The 23,953-nt window shown below is 36.6% G+C and overlaps 2 protein-coding genes and 1 non-coding gene across 3 annotated transcripts in view; 2 read left to right on the plus strand and 1 right to left on the minus strand.

The window, feature by feature from the left end:
• LOC134755237 (protein obstructor-E-like) overlaps positions 1-3,960 on the plus strand; it is a 57,142-nt gene extending 53,182 nt beyond the window's left edge. The window contains exons 5-6 of the mRNA XM_063691759.1: positions 1,561-1,775; positions 3,776-3,960. Coding sequence (XP_063547829.1) covers positions 1,561-1,775; positions 3,776-3,841 — 281 coding nt within the window. The 3' untranslated portion in view covers positions 3,842-3,960. The remainder of the gene's footprint in view (positions 1-1,560; positions 1,776-3,775) is intronic.
• The window catches only part of LOC134755207 (uncharacterized), a 417,347-nt gene that overhangs the window by 252,169 nt on the left and 141,225 nt on the right, over positions 1-23,953 (plus strand). The gene's annotated exons all lie outside the window — the stretch shown is intronic.
• On the minus strand, positions 99-171 carry Trnas-cga (transfer RNA serine (anticodon CGA)). Its single transcript has one exon. It is a non-coding gene; the product is annotated as a tRNA-Ser (tRNA).

The following is a 23,953-nucleotide window of genomic DNA, read 5'->3' on the forward strand; positions in this document are numbered from 1 at the left end:
AATATTTTGATTTCTGTTTTTTAAAGTAGTCACACTACTATATATAAATTAAAAACTGTAATAGCATATATTAAAGAAAAAGTGACGAAGCCCTCCAGTGGTGAAGGCCGGATTCGAACCGGCGTCTTTAGCTATCGCGGCTAACGCCATGAACCCCTAGGCCACCTCGCCACGGCGGTGCCCGTCCGAATTTCTCGACTATATGCCATCTTAGTAAGACTAGGCGTCTTTGACCAGCTCTAAGGGCAAGCGGTTCGAATCCGGCCTTCACCACTGGAGGGCTTCGTCACTTTTTCTTTAATATATGCTATTACAGTTTTTAATTATACTAATGTTCCTTAAGTATGTATCGTTTGTGATAAAATCGAATTTCAAACCCTAAAAACGGCGAAATCTACACCTAATTCGCGTGTCCGACGTGCGGCTTGGCTCGGCAAAAAAATCATAAGTTTGGATGTAGGCAATGTATTATCAAATAGGTACTTGATACCTCTATGTAGAGAATTATTTAGTGAATCGATTTACTTATTTATAATAAATAATGCGTTATTTATTAAAACCAGAAAAGCATTTTTGTTGTTGTCCCGCGCGGCACTATTTTTGTTATGACTCAAGAATACCTCCCTAAATCTGGTTTATCTATTGATCTACTATTACATTTTAATTAACTATACAATATACAATAGTAATTTATTTTATTTTATTAAACACTTTATTTACATACATTACTTGGGCTTCAATATCCAGCGGTACTACATTTATTTAGTCTGTGGTAGAAAGTCTGTGATCGAAATATTCACTTATGTAGATAGAATATACCACTGACGACGTCACTTGTTAGATTTGGAGCTGGGCAAAGTTGGCACCTGGCAAACTTGCAACACGCTTAGCTGCTTCGAATAACGTAGCTACTAAGATCTAGGTGCATTATTTTGAAACCCGCGAAGATTATACTGCAATCGTATATTCTACTTTACAAGAAGCTTGTGTGCAAGAGACAAATTTATTATTCCATTAGATTTAGATTATATCTTTGGTGCAGAATGTAGGCATGGTGTAAGTTTAAGAAATTAAACTGAAGCAAATTAGGTTCTAGAATATGCTTGGTATAAATCGGAGCGCCCGAGGTGCTCCGCAAATTCCACAATATCTGATCACGTACTCTATAGAGGCGTGTTCAGATATTTGTGAGCACCTTGGCCGCTCCGATATATCTGATGGCGAAGGTACCTTAAGTATTTCTATACTTGAAGTATCCATTTTGTTGACGACTTGTGCCATAACATGACGAATAGTGTTATTAACATTTTTGTGAAAACTATATTGAACCGATGAAAATTAAATTAAGTATAGCAGCGTCATAAAGTCTTAATAAAATCCAAAGCACTTTAATCTCTAGTCATAAATTGTATTGCAATTTGCAAATAACGTCCACCGACGGTCAGTTAAGGTGCCGTAGGTTCAGAGAAGTTATAAAAAAATTGTACCTACCTACTCCTTTTTTAGATCACAATATTTACGGTTGCCAAAAATTTAATACTATATATATTTTCCTTCCAGCTCTCTGCAACGAAGACCCCAACGGCAATGTGCCCCTAGGCAAATCCTGCAATCGCTACTGGCAATGCCAAGGGGGCTACCCGCGTCTTCAGCGTTGCCCAGCTATGTTGGTGTTCGACCGCCGTTCGCTGCGCTGTGTGGTACCTCCCACTGAGGAATGTGATATCCCCACCACCACTCCATCGCCGCCGGAAGATGAGCCTAGAGAGAGACAGGTATTATGCCAGTTTATGTGACTAACAATGTTAAGACAATGCCCCAATTTGCTTGTGTTGATCCCTTCGCTAAGTGCTGCCGTCTATTAAATAGTGTGATGTTATCTAAAATGACTGCATCACCGTCCGAAGATGAGCCTAGAGAGAGAACGTTATGGATTTGAGCTAGTAGCAATACCAAGGGGGCTACTCGCGTTTATAGCGCTGCCCAGCCATGTTGGTGTTCCACCGCCGTTTGTAGCGTTGTGTAGTGCCCCTCACTGAAGAGTGTGATGTTTCCACTAACACTCCATCACCACCCGAAGATGAGCCTATAGAGTGACAGGTATGCAAGTTTGAGCAACTAGCAGTTTGAGAAAGATGTTGGCAGTGATCCCAGTGCTATCCACCGAGGATGCACTTCTCACTAGCAGAGCCAGCGTTGTGGAGGATGAGCTCAGAGAGAGACGTATGGCAGATGTGTTATCAGCAATTCCAAGGGGGTGCTGCCCCGGCATGGTGGCAATGATTCCAGTATTCTCCAATAGGGAGCCCGACGTCCCTACCATTACTGTCTTCTTCTTCTACCTAGCGTTATCGCCGCCTTTGCCAGGGTCCGCTTTTCTACTACCCACCATTACTGTATAGCACCACCATACCATTACCATACCATTGCTTTAGGGTCCATACCATTACTGTATCAGCGCCGAAAGAGCTAGGCAGATACAGGTATGCCAGTTTCAGTTACAAAGCCAAGGGTGCGCTGCCCTAAAAGCTTGTATTGATCCCAGTGCCCTGTGGAGGGCTAAATAGTGGTATTTAAATGGGAGTTGATCCAGATCTTCCTTTAAGACGCATGGCATACTGCATCCGATTCGCACGTCGCTCCGATGTTTGTGCGAGACGATGCTATGCGCGTATTATATCGACATCCCCCTCACACGTCGGGGCTCGTCGTGCGAATCAGATGCAGTGTTCCACGCACCTAAGTGTTTTTTGCATGTACCTACCAGGCAAGCTAGCATTGTAAGAAAATACTTTACTAGAAGAATCAGTTTTTAGACAGGTAGTTCTTAAGGTTCAAAATGGAGAATTCCATTAGGCTTACAGTAATTTAGCAGATTATGTGCAGTGACCTGCAATAACATCTCATATGACTAACAAAAAAAGTTAAAATAACTTATAAAATCACTGCCCTATCACTTGCATATCGACCGATAAACAAGAGGCATCGCACACATTTCCTGACTAATATGAAGTCCCAGACGTCTTCATTTTCATTCAAACCTTATGTAAGAGAAACTAAAGAAATTATAGATAATAATAGCAGTAACAGCACTAACAGCTTCGCTTCATTCCACTAATGAATTGTTCGTGACAAGAATTACCTTTCCATGGCATGTCCATCCGACAAAGTTAACAATGCCGTTGGAGCATCAGGCCATTTATGATATTATGTTACGTAATTTGTATAAAACCATTAGAGATCTATATTTTTAAAACGGTATATGTAAGTTTGCTGTAATGTTTTGTTAGTCATCAAGCAACTTAATATAGATAATAGAAAAACATGGAGAAAATGAAACTTTAAACGATGTCGTATAAAGAGAGATGAATTTTAGATATTTTCATTATTTATTAGGTAGGTAGTTTGTTTCATAAATTAAGACCTTGAGTGTGACTTTCAGCTTTCAGCCGAAGATTGCGGGTCGCGTGCCGTCTTGTACCAATAAGTTTTATGTATTAAACATTTATGTACTTATGAAACATAATTTATTGATTCCTACCAAATGCTTTTCGGTAAAGGAAAACGTGAGGATACGACCGGACTGACCCAATGAACGCGTCAATGAAATCAAACCCTTCAGCTTTCTTCCAACCATAACTTCAACTTCAATCTGGTATAAAAAATAACCTATAAAATGCGTCTTTGACCAAACTCAAAGAGCGAGCAGTATGCGCATGCACCTCCTGTCCCAATGAATGAATGAGTATATACAATGAACGTTTTTTTTCAATAGAACCAGCGACCGAACAATGAGTTCCAGCAGGAGCAGTCGCAACAACGCCCCAGGCCCAGGAACTGAGGCGAGGGACTGACACAAAGTACGAGAAGACAAATAAACTAGGCTAGTTCAAACGGTCACCGTTAGATGGCATTATTTTCAATTGAGACAAGAGTGTCGGTTAGGAAAGCTACTCTTTTGTTACTTTTGGATAGGCTAGGCAGATTTTTGGTTCCTTACTATAACAGGCTGAAATTCGGTTAAGGCGATTTAAAAAAAATCAAGAGAGTAGCGTTTGTAAGCGACACTGGTTGGCTTGGGATATATCTGTTTCAAGACCCACAGAATAACAACGTAGGAAAGAAGTTACAATCTAAAGACTCGTTTATTGTCAGACTTATATTGACCGGGATATAGACCGTGATTACCTTTTGTATTATTTGTGAGCTCCCGATATTTCGACGCAGTAAGGTAATCACGGTCTATATCCCGGTCAATATAAGTCTAGTGAAACTAACCGTGAATCATTCAAAACTCGTTTATTGTCTTCTTGTATTTTTATTTTAGTTTTTAAGATCTCCCTTCTCTCTTCTTTTTCATTATATTCGGTCAGTGTGAATTTTCCCACCATAAAACTGAAATTTTAGCCGCTAAGTGTGTTTGGGAGGTTTCGATCTGTCATTTATATTACATCGTAAACTTAGGTACCTACTAATCATGACAAAAATGTTTGAAAAAAAAAAACTGTGATTCTCTTAAGAACATTTTCTCATTAATTTTCTTTTATATGTATATGTTATTTCTGGTAATAGTTGCCTGTCTCTTATTATTACAAATCAGATATATACAGCTTTTTGTTAGAGAATCAAGGTATAACAATAATTTTATATTTGACTTTCTTAATTCTTTCTTAAAAATATAAAATTATTGCATGGATTAAATGTGGAAATATCTTAATGAAAAAAGTTTTCAATGACAGATCACTGCCAAGTTTTTAAAGTAAAATCATATAGTTGGTAAATACTGTTAATTCATCTCATTATGATAAATACTCATTTTCACCAGGTTCACTAGAACCCTTTCACTTTAGTCATAGGTATTTGTTAGTCTATACTGTTCTAAATTTAAATAAAAATATTATTAAGAGATATGATGTCTATATTATTTCACCCCGATTTCCCTTAGATTGTTTACTTAAATCAAAGATAGATATAACTCCGTAATAGACATACAGTCTAAGGAAAAAACGTGCCTCGAAAATCACGAAAATTTGATTCTCGATCAGAGGGCGCCACTAGTTTTGGCCTACACTCGTATAGAGGGCGTTGACAGTTTCGTTTGTTATTTATAATTTTAACGCATATCAGTGAAAGAACATGGATCAAAATTATAAAAATAATTAATGCAAATAAAAAAAATCATTTATCCACATTTAAATACATTTTATCGTATTTTTATAAATATTTATTTTTAGTTTTAAAGTGTGTCGACAGATGGCAGTGAATTTACTGGGGTTACAAAATTTACTATGACAGTACCGCTCTAGTATAAGTTACTCTATGCTTAAATTGACAAGTGTGTTTACCATTTGATACTGACATAAACGCTATCGAGAACGTAACTTACTTTCTATGCATCTCGCTCGTACTCCGTACTCGCATATTAGTGCATGCGAGATGTATAGAAAGTAACTTACGTAAAAGTTAGCGTATATGTCAGTTTTGATACCGTCATGGTACGGGTAAAGCACCCATATGGGTGCACTCATAGGTATAGTATGAATTATCTCAGATGATTTTTTCGAGCTCGGGCCCTAATCTGTTAAACAAAAGGTATTGTTTCCTTTATGCAGTGGTTACACTGCTTACTGCTTATAAGCCCGACATAAGCCAGATTAAAAAACAAATTTAAAATTCTAATTATATGGTTCTAATTCAGTACTGTCACCCCTTTGACTAACTAGGGAACTCGATTTTACCCCTCCTCCATAATCATTAATATTCTTTTTTATAGTCTTTGTTATCTTTGACTTTGAACCCGGTAATATGCCTGTTTTATCCCCACGGGGGTAATTACCCCCAGGTTAGGAACGGCTGTTCTAATTCATGAAACAGCCCATTCGGAGATAACACGTTTTGTTATCTCCAAAAACAAAACCACCCTGATTGTTCGCTGAATGATCACGATAGTTGCTTTTTAGGGTTCCGTACCCAAAGGGTAAAAACGGGACCCTATTACTAAGACTCCGCTGTCCGTCTGTCCGTCTGTCACCAGGCTGTATCTCACGAACCGTGATAGTGACGTGACAGTTGAAATTTTCACAGATGATGTATTTCTGTTGCCGCTATAAAACAAATACTAAAAAGTACGGAACCCTCGGTGGGCGAGTCCAATTCGCACTTAGCCGGTTTTTTAAACGACATGGTTGCTTTGGCACGTGCTGTAAACAAAGGCTTTTGTTTAACGGATTAGGGCCTGAGCCCGAAGAAATCACCTGAGATAATTCATACTATAACTACTTGTTATACTGACTGTACTTCAAGTTCTTTCTACAAAGATGTCAATTTGAGACCAAGATACGGTCTAGTACGGTGGCGATATCGTTTCTCTCATCGTTCTAGCAAAATATCGCTACGAAATAACATTTCCTTGCTGTAAATTTAATAGAAAATATATTTTTCTTTCGTTCAAGTAATATGTAGTACGTTGCCGTTGAAGCGGCCAGCTAGTAAATATTTTTAGGAAATTGCGATGTTACAAACTGACATTGACACGATGGAAATAGGAAGATAAGTTATAAAAGGTCATCTAGATGATTTAAAATGTTACTAAAGAGTGTTGGAGATATTTACACTTAAATATATAATATAATATTTATAAATGGGATGGGAAATGGGACTCTATTACACAGATCAACCTAGCCCCAAACTAAACAAAGCTTGTATTATGGGCACTAGACAACGATATACATACTTAAATCAAAGAAAGAGAGAAGTAAGAAAAAAACGTACCTCCACGACCCCGAAATCACCCTATATTCTTGTCAGCTTGTAACGGTGTAATTATGCAAGTTTTTCGTAATGTTTTGTTACGGAACATAAATTCTGTATTTTATTTGTTAAACATACCGGTGAAAATCATCACCTTCCTCTTGCTTTACCTGTCTACAGAGTATAAAGAAACTCACTCGTCAAAAGAAAGACGAAAAATCGAGAGGAAACACAGTCAAGAGTTAGCTATTATCACAGAATAAATTATACTAGGTACAGAAGATTGACTTTATAACAATACGCGTCTATTACGACAAATATGGCCGCTAGGTGGCGCAAGCGCGAACAGGCGTCCGTTCCGTAGCGGGGCGCGGCAACTACTATGGCTAGACACCAATATTGGTGTGGGCCGCATGTACTTGTAGCGACGCGACGAAATCGCGGAGTGAGCCACGCCTGCTATTATATAAAATTGTTAAATGTAACGGAAAATGTTCCATTACAGAAGCCAAGGAAAATAGTTCGCCCGATGAAGAAAACACGAGACCTCTCGGGAAATCAAAGTACACTCATCTGTGACTTATCTAAACATCGATTGTAGGCTTTTCACTGGAAGAAATTACAGGTACCAACTAAGAAAGGTGGAGAGGGTTGCATGACGAGAGGCTTTTGTGTATATAACCCTTTCGGAGTTTCGGGGAAAGAAATATCTTATGTACATAAGCATTTCAGATAAGTTTCGGGTACGTGAAAATATTTTTTTAACACTACTGATAAAGCTAAGAAGACGATATTTGGCACGATAAAATAATAAATATTATAGGGACATTCTTATACAAATTGACTAAGTCCCCCGGTAAGCTCAAGAAGGCTTGTGTTGTGGGTACTCAGACAACGATATGTATAATACTTAAATACACAGAAAACATCGATGTACCGACATAGTTGATGTCGAAAATGAAGTAGAAAAAAAGAAAGAAAATACATTTATTTAACGCCACAACAGATTACATATATGAAAAAAAGGAAACGTACAGACAAAAAAACATTGGACGCTAAAATAGGACCCCACTCAGCATAATGCCGCGGTAATCCGCGGCGCTGGTTTTCACTGTTTTCAGTGGGGACCTGACTTAAACTATGAGTTGGTGGCGACACATACGCCAACGACACAAACAAAAAGAAAATGAGTTAAAACTAAGACATTAGAATCATGTAAATCTTAAACTTAATGGAGTTTACCACGAGTTTACATTCCACGGATAAAACATATTCATATTATGTACTTACTTATTTACTAGGTTTTGTCCGCGACTTCGTCTGCGTGGAATGATGATTGATAAAAACCAACCTACCTTTTCTGGGCCTCAAATCTCTTATCTAAATCATTTCAGCGGTTCGAACAATAACGAAGTTGCGTGTTTATCCTAGTTATTTTAAAGTGCATCTCAAAGTAACATGAGTGTACATGACACGGCAGCTGAGTTGGCGTAGTTCTCACTCAGCCTGAGAGCGCACTAAGGACATGTACCTAAACTTATTATATATAGTATAATACATAGTACACATGACAATACATTATAATGTTACATCCGTATCGCAGCGTCCTTCAACGCCTCGGATAACTGGGTCACGGCCTGTGTCCTACGGTGCACTTTGGGCTGTTTTACCCTGAGTGGTCATAATATTGAGTTTGGAAAAGTACTCTGCCAGTTCTGCCACGCACTGAATATTTTTCCGTATGAATCCAAATTAGATGCCTAATATTTAGATCTGACGAGCAATTAAAACCGTTAAATTTACCTAGGTATAATCCCACCCAGTGGACATGCTCATACTTAGTTAAAATAGTAAGTTTAAAAAAATTATAGAAACGTATGTATGTTGTTCGTAATGCATGATCTCGACTATACTAAACTAACTATACTATACCTACTATAACTATATCTAAAATTATATCCTTAGAATAAAACCCAGCTAAAAAAGGAATCCCACATAAAGCCATATTAGAAATATTTAAACATAAAGAAGTAAAAGGTAAATAATATCTAATTCCCCCCATATAACGAATATCTTGAATGTTATTTATTTACTACTACTAAAATCTATAAATAAGAATAGATTTAACCTACGAGTTTTGAATAATCTCCTATAGCGTCGAGAATTGTTATCGGCGATATTATCAATGAATTCGTTCGTAATTTCTCCATGCAATTTCGCAGCTGTAGTCTTATTTAAAATCCTCTATACTAAGGAGAATTACAGAGCCAAATTCGAAGTTATGTAAATTCTAGGAATTTTATTTCTATGCTAATTTGTACCTTGAAATCCTTTTAGTAAATAGTAGGGTGGCCGAACATGTGGGGGATGTTCCTCTTCTAATATCTTAATTTTCAATGCGTCTGGTTTTGGCAATGCATCTCGAGATTCTATGGCACATCTGAAATTGTCAAAACTGGACGGCAAACTATACAGAAGCATTATAGACGTCAAATCATCATTCATTTCAATATCCATGTCTGCTAATTTGCTTATTACATCGAAAAATCTCATGACATGTTCTCTTAAGTCACCACCTTCATCCAATTTTCGCAGCAACAACTCTTTTAACAGTGTAGCCTTTTTCGCAGGTCCCTTGGAAGCATGAATATTCTCTAACTTTAGCCATACATCTCGCGATGTCTTACATCCTCTCAAATGTCTTAACTCGCTTGGGGTTATCGATAAAATTAAGTCGGACTTAGCTTTAGAATCTCCTGTTTCCCATTTTGCTGCTTCGGGTACTGTCTCTGGTTTCTGGATACTCCCATTTGCGTATCGTATAACAAGATCCAAGTTGAAGCAGTGTTAATCTCTGCTAAATAGTGATAGGTTTATCCGCCACAGAACAGGCGTTAGGTTAGTCTTCGTTTATGTCGTCTTGGATATAGGTGGTATTAAAAAAATTGAGATAGGCCGAATATTCGGTAATTATTCGGTATTCGGCATATTTTTAATGTTCGTATTCGGCCGAATAGTTCGGTTCGAACTGCCGAATATTTAACGAATAAACAAATTCTCTTTTAAAGGGCGTCCGTTAGCTGGCGCGGGTGCACTTCAAGGTCAGGCATGAGACTCGGTTTCGTTTCATAAACATTCCCGGCCGGTCCAGAGGGGAAGGGTCAAAAACACGTGCGGAGTTCAGACCGCGGGTCTGTATGAACTTGTTTTCAGCGTTTTTAGGCAGTTTTAGCCAGTAATATTCGGTTCGGTATGATCAGATTATAGGTATTCGGCAAAGTCCATATTCGACCCATCTCTACTATTAATGCATTCAGTATAATGTCCTGAACACAAATATATGAGATGACAAGCGCGAAAGTGGTGGGGGGTAGTTGCTGTGACGAAACTTTTTTACTTTTTTCTTTTAAACATACCAAATTAACTGATACCAAATATACCCATACCCGAGACGAAATGAGCGAAAACCGATTTCTAGAAAACATTTCGAGAAAAGGCCAGGCCACTATGCCCACTACATTAAATCCTTATTGCTCCGCCGATTAATAAATATATTGCTCGTATCACAGGGCTCACCTTATATGACGAGCAATGTATTATCTTAAAGACCGCGTGCCCGAGGAGCTTAAAGTAACTACATACATACTTTTTCCTAAGACTTGAAGGTGAAGGTCACAGGAAATGCATTCTTTTAATGAAAATGGAAAAGCTGTTCTGCGAAAGAGCTCTGTTATTTTTATACTTAAGTAGTTACTCGTTGTTAGACGAGAATAAGAATCGCGCAAAGGTCAACGCAGGGGCGCTGCAATTGTTAAGGTTCCAACTTCCGTTAGTGAAAAATAATAGTTATTTGTTATACAAGGGTGCAAAGTTGTATTTTACCCGCGAGTGTGGAATTGAAACACGAGCAAGCGAAAGGATTCTATAGTTGAACCACGAGCGAAGCGAGTGGTTCTAAAATAGAATCCTGAGCGTAGCAAGTGTTTCAACACACGAGAAGTAAAATACATTTGCACCCGTGTGTAACACAAAACTTTTCCTCTCACTATAGCGAGGAAAGTGCAACATCCACAGGCGTTAGATCATCTTCATCACTGGAATCACTTATTTTGTACGATATTATAACAGAAACCACTGGAAATTCTGATTTTTACGTGAGTCGGTGAGAACTGTTTTTAAGTAAAAAATTTGTTGACAATGTTGACATTTCTGTTCTGACCTGACGTATGAAATGTCAACGATGCGTTTTGAAATTGCATCGACTCAACTTGTGCGTTCAGAATTATATTTAACATCATTATAAAAAATCTAACGTTTCTTATGGAATTTTAAGGTTTATGACTTAAAATTATTAAATAAAGCTAAATTTGGCATTTTTTATTAGATTCTCAAACCATTTATTTAATGATAATTAATATCGAACGAACCATTATTATGAGCGTTTTACGTTTTGTTATCTGTCAAACTACTTGAACACGCTCCATTCAAGCTCAAATTACTTTCCCCACTAGTGGATAAAATGCGTTTTTCCCCGCTTGTTTTAAAGGATAAAAGACGGCTTTCCGAGCTAGTGAGGGGAAAAAATAATTATATGAGTGGGCATCAGTTTCTATTTAATGAGTATAAATACGAGTTGAATTATATTGCTAATGTCGACTCCATAGCTCTACGTATCGTAACGTGCGATAAAAACTCCGATGCCTATTTATGAGGTAGACCTCGAACTCTCGAAGCTCACGGCAGTACCACGCAGTACCTAAAAAAATCTAAATTGTTCTTGCATACCTATATTTTTTACATATCGTTGGCTGAGAGTGAAAATCTGTAAAATCCATTTATGGAGCATTTGATACTTTGATAGACATTAAAATTAATAAGAATAAATAAAGTTCAAAAATGGATTTAGCAGGTTTGTCTAGGGTCAGTTGTCCTAGGATGAAACAAGCGGACATAGTGAAACTTTGCGTCGCAAAGTTTGCGATATCTCGGAAACTAGGTGTTACCAGCTAGTGCTGTCTGTCAAGCAAGGGCAGGCTCAGGGACCCCCGGCACCTCCCCAATACGCGAGCGCGCCTCGGAGAAGGAGCACCCATAAAATTTCTAGGTATTTTATAGGTCACTAGTTTAAAGCATAATCGGGATTTTTTTTATGTACGCGTCCCAAGGCCGGGCGCCTTCCTACTAAAAGAGTCGGGCGTAGCGTGACGCGCTGTACGCGTTCCAAAGCCGAGCGACGCTCGGGCGGTGCTCTGCGTGCATTTCTGTACGATGGACGCCCTCCCAAAAGTAATTTATAGTGACTTCTAATAGTTAATAACGAAATCATGACCCCAAACTTAATTAAATAAAAAATAAGTTCAAAAACTAAAACCCGACTACTGAAAACCGCGCTCTAAAAAGTATGAAACAAGATAGAATTCTTATCTGAAATTATCGTACGGAAAATATTATCATTTTTTTAATAAAAAAATACAACGTAATACAATTTACTAAGTTTCATATATATTTACAGAGATTCGGTCTCTTTCTTTTGTTAAAAGTGTTCATTACAAGCTTTTATTTAACTTGCAATGTACTATGTATGTAACCATGTTCGTACGGTTCAAATCTTGCAGACTTCCCGATTTTCGATGTAGCTGAAAATTTGCATATATATGTAAATTTAATGACAATGCAATATTATTGAGCCATCGAGTTGATCTGATGAAGAAGACAGCAGGTGGCCAGGGAAGGAACAACTTAATTGTGTTTGGATTTGTTAGAATGGTCTCGATGAGTATACTAGTCGCCAGTTGGAAAAAAAGTACAGTCAGCGACAAAAGCTTGTATCAAAAATGAAATGAAGCTTCTAAAGGGCTTATTCCTTTGTTTACTTTCAAACATACAGCTATATTTTCTTTCAAACAGCAAATATGAAAAGAATAATATAAATCAAAGATAGATGGATATATGTATTACATATCACTGAATACGTCGTCGATGGCAAAAATATTCGTTTGATAGCCTTTTAAGGGCCTTTGTTTATTGGATGATAATGAAAGGACTCGCATTTGTATTGTCATTTAATGGTAACAATTAACTCATTCACTTCTTTTAAGACTTTTTTTCCACCCATTACGGAATAAGACCCTTATTTTCAGGTTTAATAAAAATAATTGGCATTTTTCCCACCATTTGGGGTAGAACGCGTCCAAGTCGTCCCGCCGTCTCCGTTTCGGTCTGCCTGAACCCCGTCCTGCACCGTACTACGTACATACATAAGTCAAAATGACAAATAAAGACAAACGGTTCATAGCTAATTCAGGCCAGTAACGCGTTTATGAATATCGCTAATAGTGTTTCTTAAATAGTCCCATCACGGATTTACTTAAAGTTTAACATATGTGCCATAAGATTACAATACTTTATTTTTGTGCTGTGCTACGAGCGCTACGCCGTAGCCAACGAGCCTTATGTTTGTAGCGAAAATCAACCGTACAGCGGTTGGGGAAAGTAATCAATAATTTACCTAATCATAGTGCCCGTAGGCTATCGAACTCTGAATTTCACCAATGCTTTTAAACGGAAAACCTGAGTGTACGTTAAGCTAAATAATCGATTTCTAGCCTTCGTTTTCAACAGGTCCCACCTAAATACATTATCATAATTTAAGTCCTCGCGGCCCAAATGACGTTGCCGCTAAGCGTCTCGCCGATATCCAGCGACGTTTGGTCATGAACTTGTTGCATGTTATGCGCATGATGTTTCTGTTCAAGCTAGCCCAACTCCCTGTTCTACAATTTATACGATAATGGGCATTATTTCAATGTGGTTAAGGTCCTTGTTGAACGCGTCAAGGAGTCGGTAAACCTGTACGCGCGTCTATTTCGCCCGATTCGCCCCCAGTTCAGTTGTTCTCTGGACGCTTCGAGAGATATACGCCTTGACGCAACTCTATTTTTGCGATACTCTGTGGAATTAAAAAGTTTTTTTTTCGAATTCGGCCTGAGTGATTTGTTTGTTTTTAAATGTAAATTATGAGGGTTTTTCAAAATTACAGTGGTGGTTTTTAAATAGTTTCTCAGTTTTGCGAACTTTTGTGATGTTTTCTGAGTTGCGTCTTTGAGCGTCCGAGGAAATTCGGGATTTTAAACATGGAAAATAAAGGTAAGATATTTTTTGTTATAAATATTACCTACTGTTTTTTAATTATAGGTATTTTGCTGGTGAAAAAATTAAGGCGAATTTACAAAATCATGAAAAGAAGAAACGTTTCCTTTTTATTGACTAAGTAAAAAACCGCCCTTAAATTGCTTTGACAGAAAATTAAGTAACTAGGCAAATTTTATTAAAGTCGTGCCATTTTCCTAATAGCGGTTACAAAGTAGCGGAAAATGAGTTCCGTCGTTAGTCGCATTGAACTTACTATTTATGAGGAAAATTTTAATTACATTAGGTAATAGGTACTTTTTATAACATAATCTAGATATGTGGGTAAAATATTAGCAATTTAACATAAAAAGGTGGTATGAAGAAATAATCGTTTTGAGATGATTAATAAATATTGCGGGCAAAGGAGAAAATTTTAAAGCCTTTTATAACTTCCGAAATTGAAAAATGATGAAAAAAATTCTATGTTACGTCAACTATAACACTAAATTATAAACCTATAAAAAAACCTTTAAGTTAGTTGTAAAAAAATGGCATTAGAAATATACATCGCTCTCCACTTCGTTATGAATATCACTTTACGGAAATCAATAGTGAAAGTATTTTGAAACTAACAAGCATATTAAGCGATTAAAAGTAGTCTTCTTTAAAAGCTGTAATGCTATTCTAGTAAATGGTTCCAAGATGACTGAGCCTGAGTCTTGTCAAAACAATGTTGATTTAACAAAACACCACAAAACGCAAGGGTCCTATATATACCCTTGCGTTTTGTGACGAAAACAGCCTTTCTAATTTTTTCATTTTACTTAAGAACGTTTTCACATTATTAACGTCAAATTTCTATAAGAATATGACAATGATAATGTCATTCCCTCACTTTGTTCTAATCAAATCGGTGTAAAGTTAGCTTAGACGGACTTTAGCAGCTGTTTTCTCCATAAATATAACAAAATATGGATCGCTTTTGATCTAAATTAAAGAATTTTTATATTTATTATTAAAACATCCGACATCCGATATCGGATCGGACGATGTGAAAACGCTGTAAGCGTCCGCGTCACCGGCAATAATATTGTCCATTTATTTTTCATATTAAATCGTGGTGGCAATATTACGGGCACGGGACCCTCGTTAGTCGGAGGGAAATATAAAAAATGCGACAAAACCACAAAAAGCCTTCAATGGAGATTGATTGTTATACGACATAGCCGCAGTGAAATTTGAAACGGAATAATACAATGCAATGTTCAATATTTTTTATATTTAAAGGCCAAGCTACCTTTTATGTATTAGCCAAATGTATTAGCCAAAACACAACTATGGAAATTAGCCTTTAACTAAAATTTCTAGCTTAATGCATCGTCAATTATATTTTTTGCAATTTCATTTCGAGTAATTTATTATTGTGGCACTTCATCATTGTCGAAATATGCCCGGCGTCAGTTTTAAACGTAGGTCATTAATCACCCATATTTTTACTTGAATTCCTGTTGAATTCGGGGTCATTCTACTTGTTACTGCAGATTTTTGTGTCCCCGGATGTAAGTAAGTAAGTAAATATTCTTTATTGCACCCAAATTATACATTTTACATACATGTAAAACTACAAAGAAATATTTAAAGAAAAAATAGAACCAGGTAACAACAGGCGGTCTTATCGCTAAAAAGCGATCTCTTCCAGACAACCTTTGGGTAGCAGGAAATGTAGAACTCATACAAAAGTCAACAGGTACTGCAAAGAGCTAAATATGGAGACTATTAAACACAAACACACATACTACAATTACTACTTATACATATAAGTATTAAAACAAAACCTAACACACAAATAAACATACAATACAAATATATATATATATATATATAATATATATTTATACAAGCATATATACAATATATAAAATGGCAACTTAAGGCAGAGATAGAAAGTATAGTTTTAGCTGATTTTTGAATATGGGGAGAGATTTAGCTAATCTTAATTCTACTGGTAAAGCATTCCACAGCCGAACAGCCCGGAAGGTAAAAGAGCTATTATAAAATTTAGAAGTAGATGAGGGAGGAGCAAGAATATGAGTCTGAGAACATCTGATAGAAGAGAGATACTTGAAACGCTCTTTGAGATAAGGTGGTGTAGCGGGGAAGAAACTTTTCTTACATGTAAATTATATATAAAAGCACATTTTAATGCTGCACTAACGATAACTTATAACCAAAGTAAAAAATATTTCATCTATTTTTTTTAAAGTACCTATACCTGACATAGTTGGCATTGTGAGTAAAGGAGCTGGGACGGTAACATAGTTGTATATTTGCTTACTCCAGGCTATAAAGAAGGGTCAAATATTGAGGCCTTTATTCTGAGCTTTTCATATTTTAGAAGCTAAAGTGTAAGTAAACGCATTACGAATTAATTTCAATAAGATTGTTTAAAATCGTAAAAATCTAAAGTAAAAAGTAGAATGACCCTTCGTCAAACACTATGAATGCGTGTGAAAGACTATTGTTTTCACAATCAAATTAATATGTGAATACAGGCAAAACAGTGACTCTAAATATACATACATAGGGTAGACCGAGGCAAATTGGATCACAGGGCGAATCATTGGATTAGGCTAAAAAACCTGTTGATATTTCAAATACCTATTTATTCCTCATGACTGGCGTCGCAGGCTCCACGACATGATGGCCCAGCGCGCAATTTTAGTGCGCTCATATTCAAAAATATCAACGGATTATTCATCGTGATCCTATTAGCCCTATGATCCGATTCATCTTGGCCTACGGTAGGACTTTGGAATTTTAAATATATTCTTCAAACGTAGTAGCGCTCCGCTGAGAAATATTATTATTTCCTACTAACCTGTAACCTCTAAGGGGTAACAATGGATAATCATTTTAACGACTTCTACCGAACGAAGGCCAGTTCTGTTATAGATAAAATGTGTGATCAGAAAGTACCATAAGACCACCCAACTACATCCAATACTGCAAATATGGTCCACTACATGGTCCAGTAATATTTTGGAGACGAAGACAAACTTAATATAAAGCATTATTTTTAAATGGCTATGAGTACCTAAATATTACTTTCAAAGAAGAAGAGCATTATAATTACCTTTACTATATATAACATTCAGGTGGATGTGTGGCGTGACGAGAATGGATAGGATAAGGAATGAGTATATAAGAGGAAGCCTGAAAGTTGCACCCATAACAGAAAAAGTAAGGGCAAATCGCCTAGCATGGTACGGGCATGTGATGCGGAGGGATGAAAGTCATGTGTCAAGAAAGGTATTAAGAATGAATGTGGAGGGAAGTACGAGGAGAGGAAAACCGAGGAAAAGGTGGATGGACTGTGTGAAAGATGATATGAAACTAACGCAAGTGAATGATGAGATGACGGGTGACAGAGATGTATGGAAGAAAAAGACATGCTGCGCCGACCCCAAGTGAATGGGACAAGGGCAAGCGAATGATGATATATAACATTCAGATCAGGGATTCAGATCTGTATGTATTTAGCACCTTGAATATACTACTATTAACATATAACCCTATCACCCTGGACCCACGTATAACTGTATCAAGGTGAAGGCTTCACATCAATGAACTAATGTGATATTAATGTATGTATGTAGACGTCTTTATTTACATGTAACACAAGCTAGGGACTACCATCCGTAGCATTAAGTGTTTACGAGATAAATTACTTCATAGGAATGCATCATACTGTATGTCAATAGGAATTTACAAGTACTGATAATTCCGCTACTTGACGCTAGATGTCGACTACGAAAACAAAACTGATGTATGGAGTGACCACTCTATGTCTACTTAATTCTCTTTGCCCGCACGTACAAATCCCAGAATTATTAATTCCTTTCAACCCACAAAACAAAGGGTTAAATAAACAGCTCGAAATAATAACCAAGAAATGAGGATCGTTATCTTTTTCTTTCGTTAAACAAATGTTTTGCCAGATGAAACCTAGCGTCCTCAAATAACAGAGAAATTCTCGAGTAAGAGGTATTCGGACGAATGGTTCCGTGTAGGTAATACAAAATGTTCCTACAAGAAACGAAATGTACAGAATGCCTACGAGTACCTACATAAGTAATTGGCTCATGATATTTTCTGAGTTAATCAAGTTTACCCCAGATTTGGTTTTATTGTGAACAATTAAATTAATGATTTTTATTTTTTCAAAAATGTGTCGGAGTCTGGAAGTATTGTCATTTTATGTTCGTAATCACTACATAGGATAAATTACAATTAACTATTCTTTTAAGTAGGTGTACAAAGTTAATAAATATCATTTCATTCATTTGCGCGATATGTAGAAAATCGGTTCAACGCCATCTAATGTGTTATTTAGTAAACTTTATAATATAAGTCTATGTATGAACGCGAACAATGCGTGACTGTGCAATGTCAATGTGCAATCGGTACAGTCCGATAGGAAGGAGTAGAAATGAGAAATAAACAAGGTGCTTTTTTATTTAAAATGTGTACCTACTTATGTGTTAAAAATAAGTTTTCGTTCTAACAAAATAAATCGTACGCGTCAAAATGAACAAAACTTAGAAGACATTATAAAATGTGATACCTAATACAACTTCGTATTGATAGATCAATGAATCCGAGTAATAATTGATGAAATAATTAGAGTATTGGTCTATTTTGATTATGGCTATTTTACTTACTTGAAAATAGCCATCAGTATGTAACGGCAAACGTCACACATCAAATAGGAACCGTGGATAATGCACTTATGTGGCAGAATATGATGGATGTGTAGCGGAATCTAGTTGAATGGATAGAGAATGATCGTTTAATCGCAATGGATGGGAATGGGACACTAATAAAGCCGTGACCGACAGATATAGTCAGTGATTGGAATAGGTCCCTAAAGTCCCGGAAACGTACTAAGTAAATAATATTGTTATAAATACGTTAAAAAACAATGCATTCCTTCGTTTTTGTCCAATACAATCAATAGGCGTAAAATAAAACAACCATTTTTTTTATAACTTTTTATATAGGTATGGTTCCTAAATATAAATAAATACACATAATCTCGCTACTCGATGTAAATACAAAAAATATTTTAATTATATATCGTCCATTATATATATATTAGTCCTGATTCTGACGACATTGACGATATAGAATTTAAATAATTTTGTATTTACATTGAGTAGCGAGATTACGAGTATTTAGATTTAAGAAATATATATATACTTAGTTACAAAAAAGGTTATTTTGTTTTACCCCTATTGATTGTATTGGACAAAAACAAGGAATGCATTCGCTCCGCAAGCGTTGCGCCGCGATGCTCGGTAGGGTGCGTGACAGCCGCCACAGCCTCCTGGCCGTCGTGGCTAGCAGGTGGGACAGTGGCCTTCTGAAGCACTGGTCCGCCATGCACGTTAGCCTCATTAATAAATTTAATTTAATATAATTGAATTTAATTTAATTTAATGATGTGTAATTGTATTTTAATTTTAATTCTAATTTTAATTTTAATATTTGATATGTTAAATTGTATATGGATTCCGAATTGTCCGAAATAAATGAATTTTATTTTTATTATTATTATTTATTGTTTTACTGTATTTATAACTATTATTATTTACTTAGTACGTTATGTTTATGATGTACAATTGTACATGCTTATTCTTATACGTGTAGCTTATTCTGACAGAATGGTAACTACGGAACCCTAGCATGTCCCGACATGCTCTTAGCCGATTTTTTCACGCTGGATCATCGGTATGTTTATTTATTTTATTTAAACTTTATTGCACAACAGAACAACTTAATGTACAAAAGGCGAACTTAAAGGTGGATATAAGGTGGATTTTAAGTTACCACAGCTTTGCCCCTTAACCCGTTGTTACTCGTATATATTTTTATAGGTAATATTATATTTATAGGTACAATAGATACATATTTATAAGTGGTACTCGATAATTTTCTACTCTTTCTTGCCGGACTGTACAAATAGCAACAAGAAACAGTCCATCGGCGGACCTTGTGCCTTTTATAATAAGGTTTACGAACTGTCAGTTAACAGTGTAGGCCATGGTACACGCCGACGACTCGTTGCATATTCATCAGGCCGGGTATTGGTGTTTATATATTTATTGCTCTCGTGTCTCGTGGCTGCGACAGGATCGATTTGGCTCCAAGTCCGACTTGTAAAAATGGACTTTGATTGCTACCATCACACGTATCCCGTGTGATGTGTTACCTTCTTAGATGATGAAAACAAGAAAGGCTACGGTCTGCTTGACAAGAGCAGGCGTGGCTCACTCCGCGATTTCGTCGCGCCGCTACAAGTACATCATATTTATTCTAACAGTTTCAAAACACGAAATTAAACAAAAAATTGTAATAAAAAATATTTTTTGTATCTACATACAAATATAAACAACTAGCGACCCGCCCCGGCTTCGCACGGGTAGTTCAACTAATTTACACAAAACCTTTACAAATTATACATATAACCCTTCCTCTTGAATCACTCTATTTAAAAAAACCGCATCAAGTAGTTTTAAAGATCTAAGCATACATAGGGACAGACGGACAGACAGCGGAAAGCGACTTTGTTTTATACTATGTTCATTGCCATTGTAGGATTAGAGGCCTTCGAGCTATTATTAGTCAAAAAAGAATTCGCTTACTCGTTCAGAGGTCTAGTCGTCACACCACTTGTTGCAAATAATTTGTGTAGGTACGCGTGAATGCGAAAAGCCCTATAATCTCCTAATCCCCATTGTCGGTTCGATTGGTTACGTTACGGCGTACAAGTGCTAATAATAACACAATATAGGAACAATGACAGTACTAAGTACAAGTAAGTATTAACGTACAATTAACACGATCTACACTTTTTATTGTGTAAAAGTAGGTACATATATAACATAAATTATTAAAGTATTTACTTGCAACAATAAATAAAATGTTAATAACTAAGAAATTTGAAAGAAAAATATAAAATTTAGGTAACAACGGGCTGCCTTATTGCTTCCAGACAACCAACTACTATATCCAAACGTTTCATTTGACGATAACGTCAACCATAAGATTCCGGACTCAAAACTGAATGAAGAAAACTTTAGTAGAATGTACCTAAATCGTTAATTATTATAACCGGTCATATTGTACTTTTTTATCTCCATTAACCGCGCGTGGCTTTCGGACACGATGTCAGTTCATTTCCAATTACCTATTTACTCGTAGCTACTATTTTATAAAAATATGTACTAGTGCATTTTCCACTATTCGCAAAATCATGTTGATCAACAATTTTGTTAGCAACTCAGCTGTATGAAGGCGAATGGACAGCAAGCCTCATTTGATATTTCTCGCTGAATGTACGGTGCACCAAATGGGGATCGCCCTAGATACTCGAATCTCGTTTACAGTGCAACGGATGTGACCTACTTTTAGAGATGGTAAGAAAAAAATACTACAGATAGAAATATATCGTAGAAAAAATAAATGATCTATTCCGTGAAGGATTGTCTCAGATGAGGTTACGCACTTTGTAGAATGAATATTACGGGGCTAGGAGGATATAACCAAATGGAGTAGCTATATTAACAGGCGTTCCCTTCTGTCGAAAATAGTCGGCCAATGGTCATACATAATCTATGGACTGACGTTTTTATCTGACATGGCTATTTTGACGTTACGTATACATTTGACGTTCCCCTCCCCGCAAAAATTGGCAGATTTTTTTGTACAGCAAATAACAGACATGGCGTCTCCGTTGGGTCTATCCTCCTAGTTTCGGAGAGATCATTCAATATGGATATTGTATTTTCACAGCAGCAGGTGTGCTCCGAAAGAAAATGTCAATATTTGTTTATAGATTTCAATAACGCCGTATGACGCTTGTAAAACTAACATTCGAGACATCAAAAAAGTACTTACAGTTAGACCAAGATAAGTCTGCAACGATTTTGACAGCACACGCACTGCGCGTGTTATTTTAAACGTCAATCTTCTATGAAATTATGACTTAATAACACTTGCACTGCGTGTGCTATTAAAATCGTTGCAGGGTTAACTTGGTCTAACTCTAGTAGTAAATACCGATATATATGTTTTAAACGATATCTTGTTGGTTTTTACAAGCTTTTATTTAGTTTCACCTGTCCCGTTGTATGTGTGCCTGTGTGTCGGTCTGTTATCAAATTTGCAAGTTAAATAGTGTCACAAAAAACTCTATACTTTTGGTGTTATTACATACTAGCTTTTGCCCGCGGCTTCGTCTGCGTGGAATTAGTAATTTGGGTACCTTAATTTTTAAACAAATCTGGTTATAAATCCATCTTTCTTTTCACCCTTGGTCCACTATAAATTTCCACCCCGTTTTTTACACCCTTAAGGAATGATTTCGGCGATAAAATATATTCTATATCGTTCCCCACAGCTCAAACTATCCCCATGCCAAATTTCATCTAAATCGGTTCAGCGGTTATTGATTCCCCATACAAATTCCACCCCCCTTTTCACTTCCCCGGGACTCAAACTATCTGTATACCAAATTTTAACTAAATCGGTTCAGCGGTTCAAGCGTGAAGAAGTAACAGACAGACAGACACACTTTCGCATTTATATTAGTATGGATTAGTATGTCTTTGTCTAGCACTGTTCCATGAAGATATTTAAATAGGTACTTAGATAAAAATATCCTGACAACAACGCCTATTGCAAATTTCATTTCGTTTTACTGGCAATTTCATTAAATATTACATTATTAAATTTAAGAAAATGTCTATTAACGTATTTCAGTATACCAGCCAAATTAATATTGATGCTTTTAGTTTTCCACAAATAGACGGCCTTCATACCCAAGTGAATAACATTTTACCCCAAATTACTACATGTAAATGTAAACAGGAGAGCTATTACTCCATTGCGTGGTACAAAGCATCACGGGCAATCGATAGCCGATGGAGTGTAGTGTAAACTATCGCTTACATTCCGCCTGCGGTATCTGGAGAAATAGATGTGGCGGTTTTTCAGCGGTACTTTATTTAATATACTAGCTTTTGCCCGCGACTACGTCTGCGTGGACTTAGTAACCGCAGCTGGAGTAAGAATAGCGCCTGGAGAAAATCTCATAGCAATCTAAATTTGAGCATATTATGCACACAAATTAGCAGGCACTTCGTTAATTATCTCAATTCTACCCCGCTTTTTACTTTCTTAAGGGATGATTTTCGGGATAAAAACTATCCTATGTCCTTCTCAGGGACTCAACCTATCTCTATGCCAAATTTCATCTAAATCGGTTCAGCGGTTTAAGCGTGAAGAGGGAACACACAGACAGACAGACTTTCGCATTTATAATATTAGTATGGGTTTTACTGGCAAGAAAACTCTTTGACAACAGACGATGAAAGTCGTCGAATGTCGCCGATGTAAATATTGCGAAAGGCTCTATAGGTATACTCAGATGTCTTTGTGATCCCTCAATCTTTAAGGTCAGCTCAATAAAACATGCAGCGTTTTGCTTTGAATTTTTGAAAGCAAAACGAAGCTTGTGTTAACAATTCGCCCGCTAAACCTTTTTAGGGGGCGAATTGATAATCAAAATAAGTATGATAATAAAGATAATAAATATGCCCGTGTAAATGGAGCACGTTGATTTTTATTGATTAGGCAGACCTAGATTTATACTTTACAGATAGGAAAGGTCCTATGTCTGCCTAATCAATAAAAATCAATGTAAAGAGTGTGTTAGATTTACACGGACATATTTCTTTAGCAGGGCTGATAGTAGCCGAAAATAAGTTTTACGACTCAGTATTTTTATGACTGTGTATTTTTCTGCGGATGTGTAGGTATTTTTCTGCCATTCTGCGGCCGATATGTATAACCGACTTTATCGGTGAGACGAATATTTAACGGGCAGGTATATTAAACGGTATACAGAATATTAAAATAATTTCAAACGGACCATTATTTCATTAAACTTACGCGAAAAACTCGTTTAATATTACACAATAAACAAAGTAAATGCGTTTTATTTTTAAAG

This window comes from Cydia strobilella, chromosome Z, assembly GCF_947568885.1.
Source record: "Cydia strobilella chromosome Z, ilCydStro3.1, whole genome shotgun sequence".
Lineage (NCBI taxonomy): Eukaryota > Metazoa > Arthropoda > Insecta > Lepidoptera > Tortricidae > Cydia > Cydia strobilella.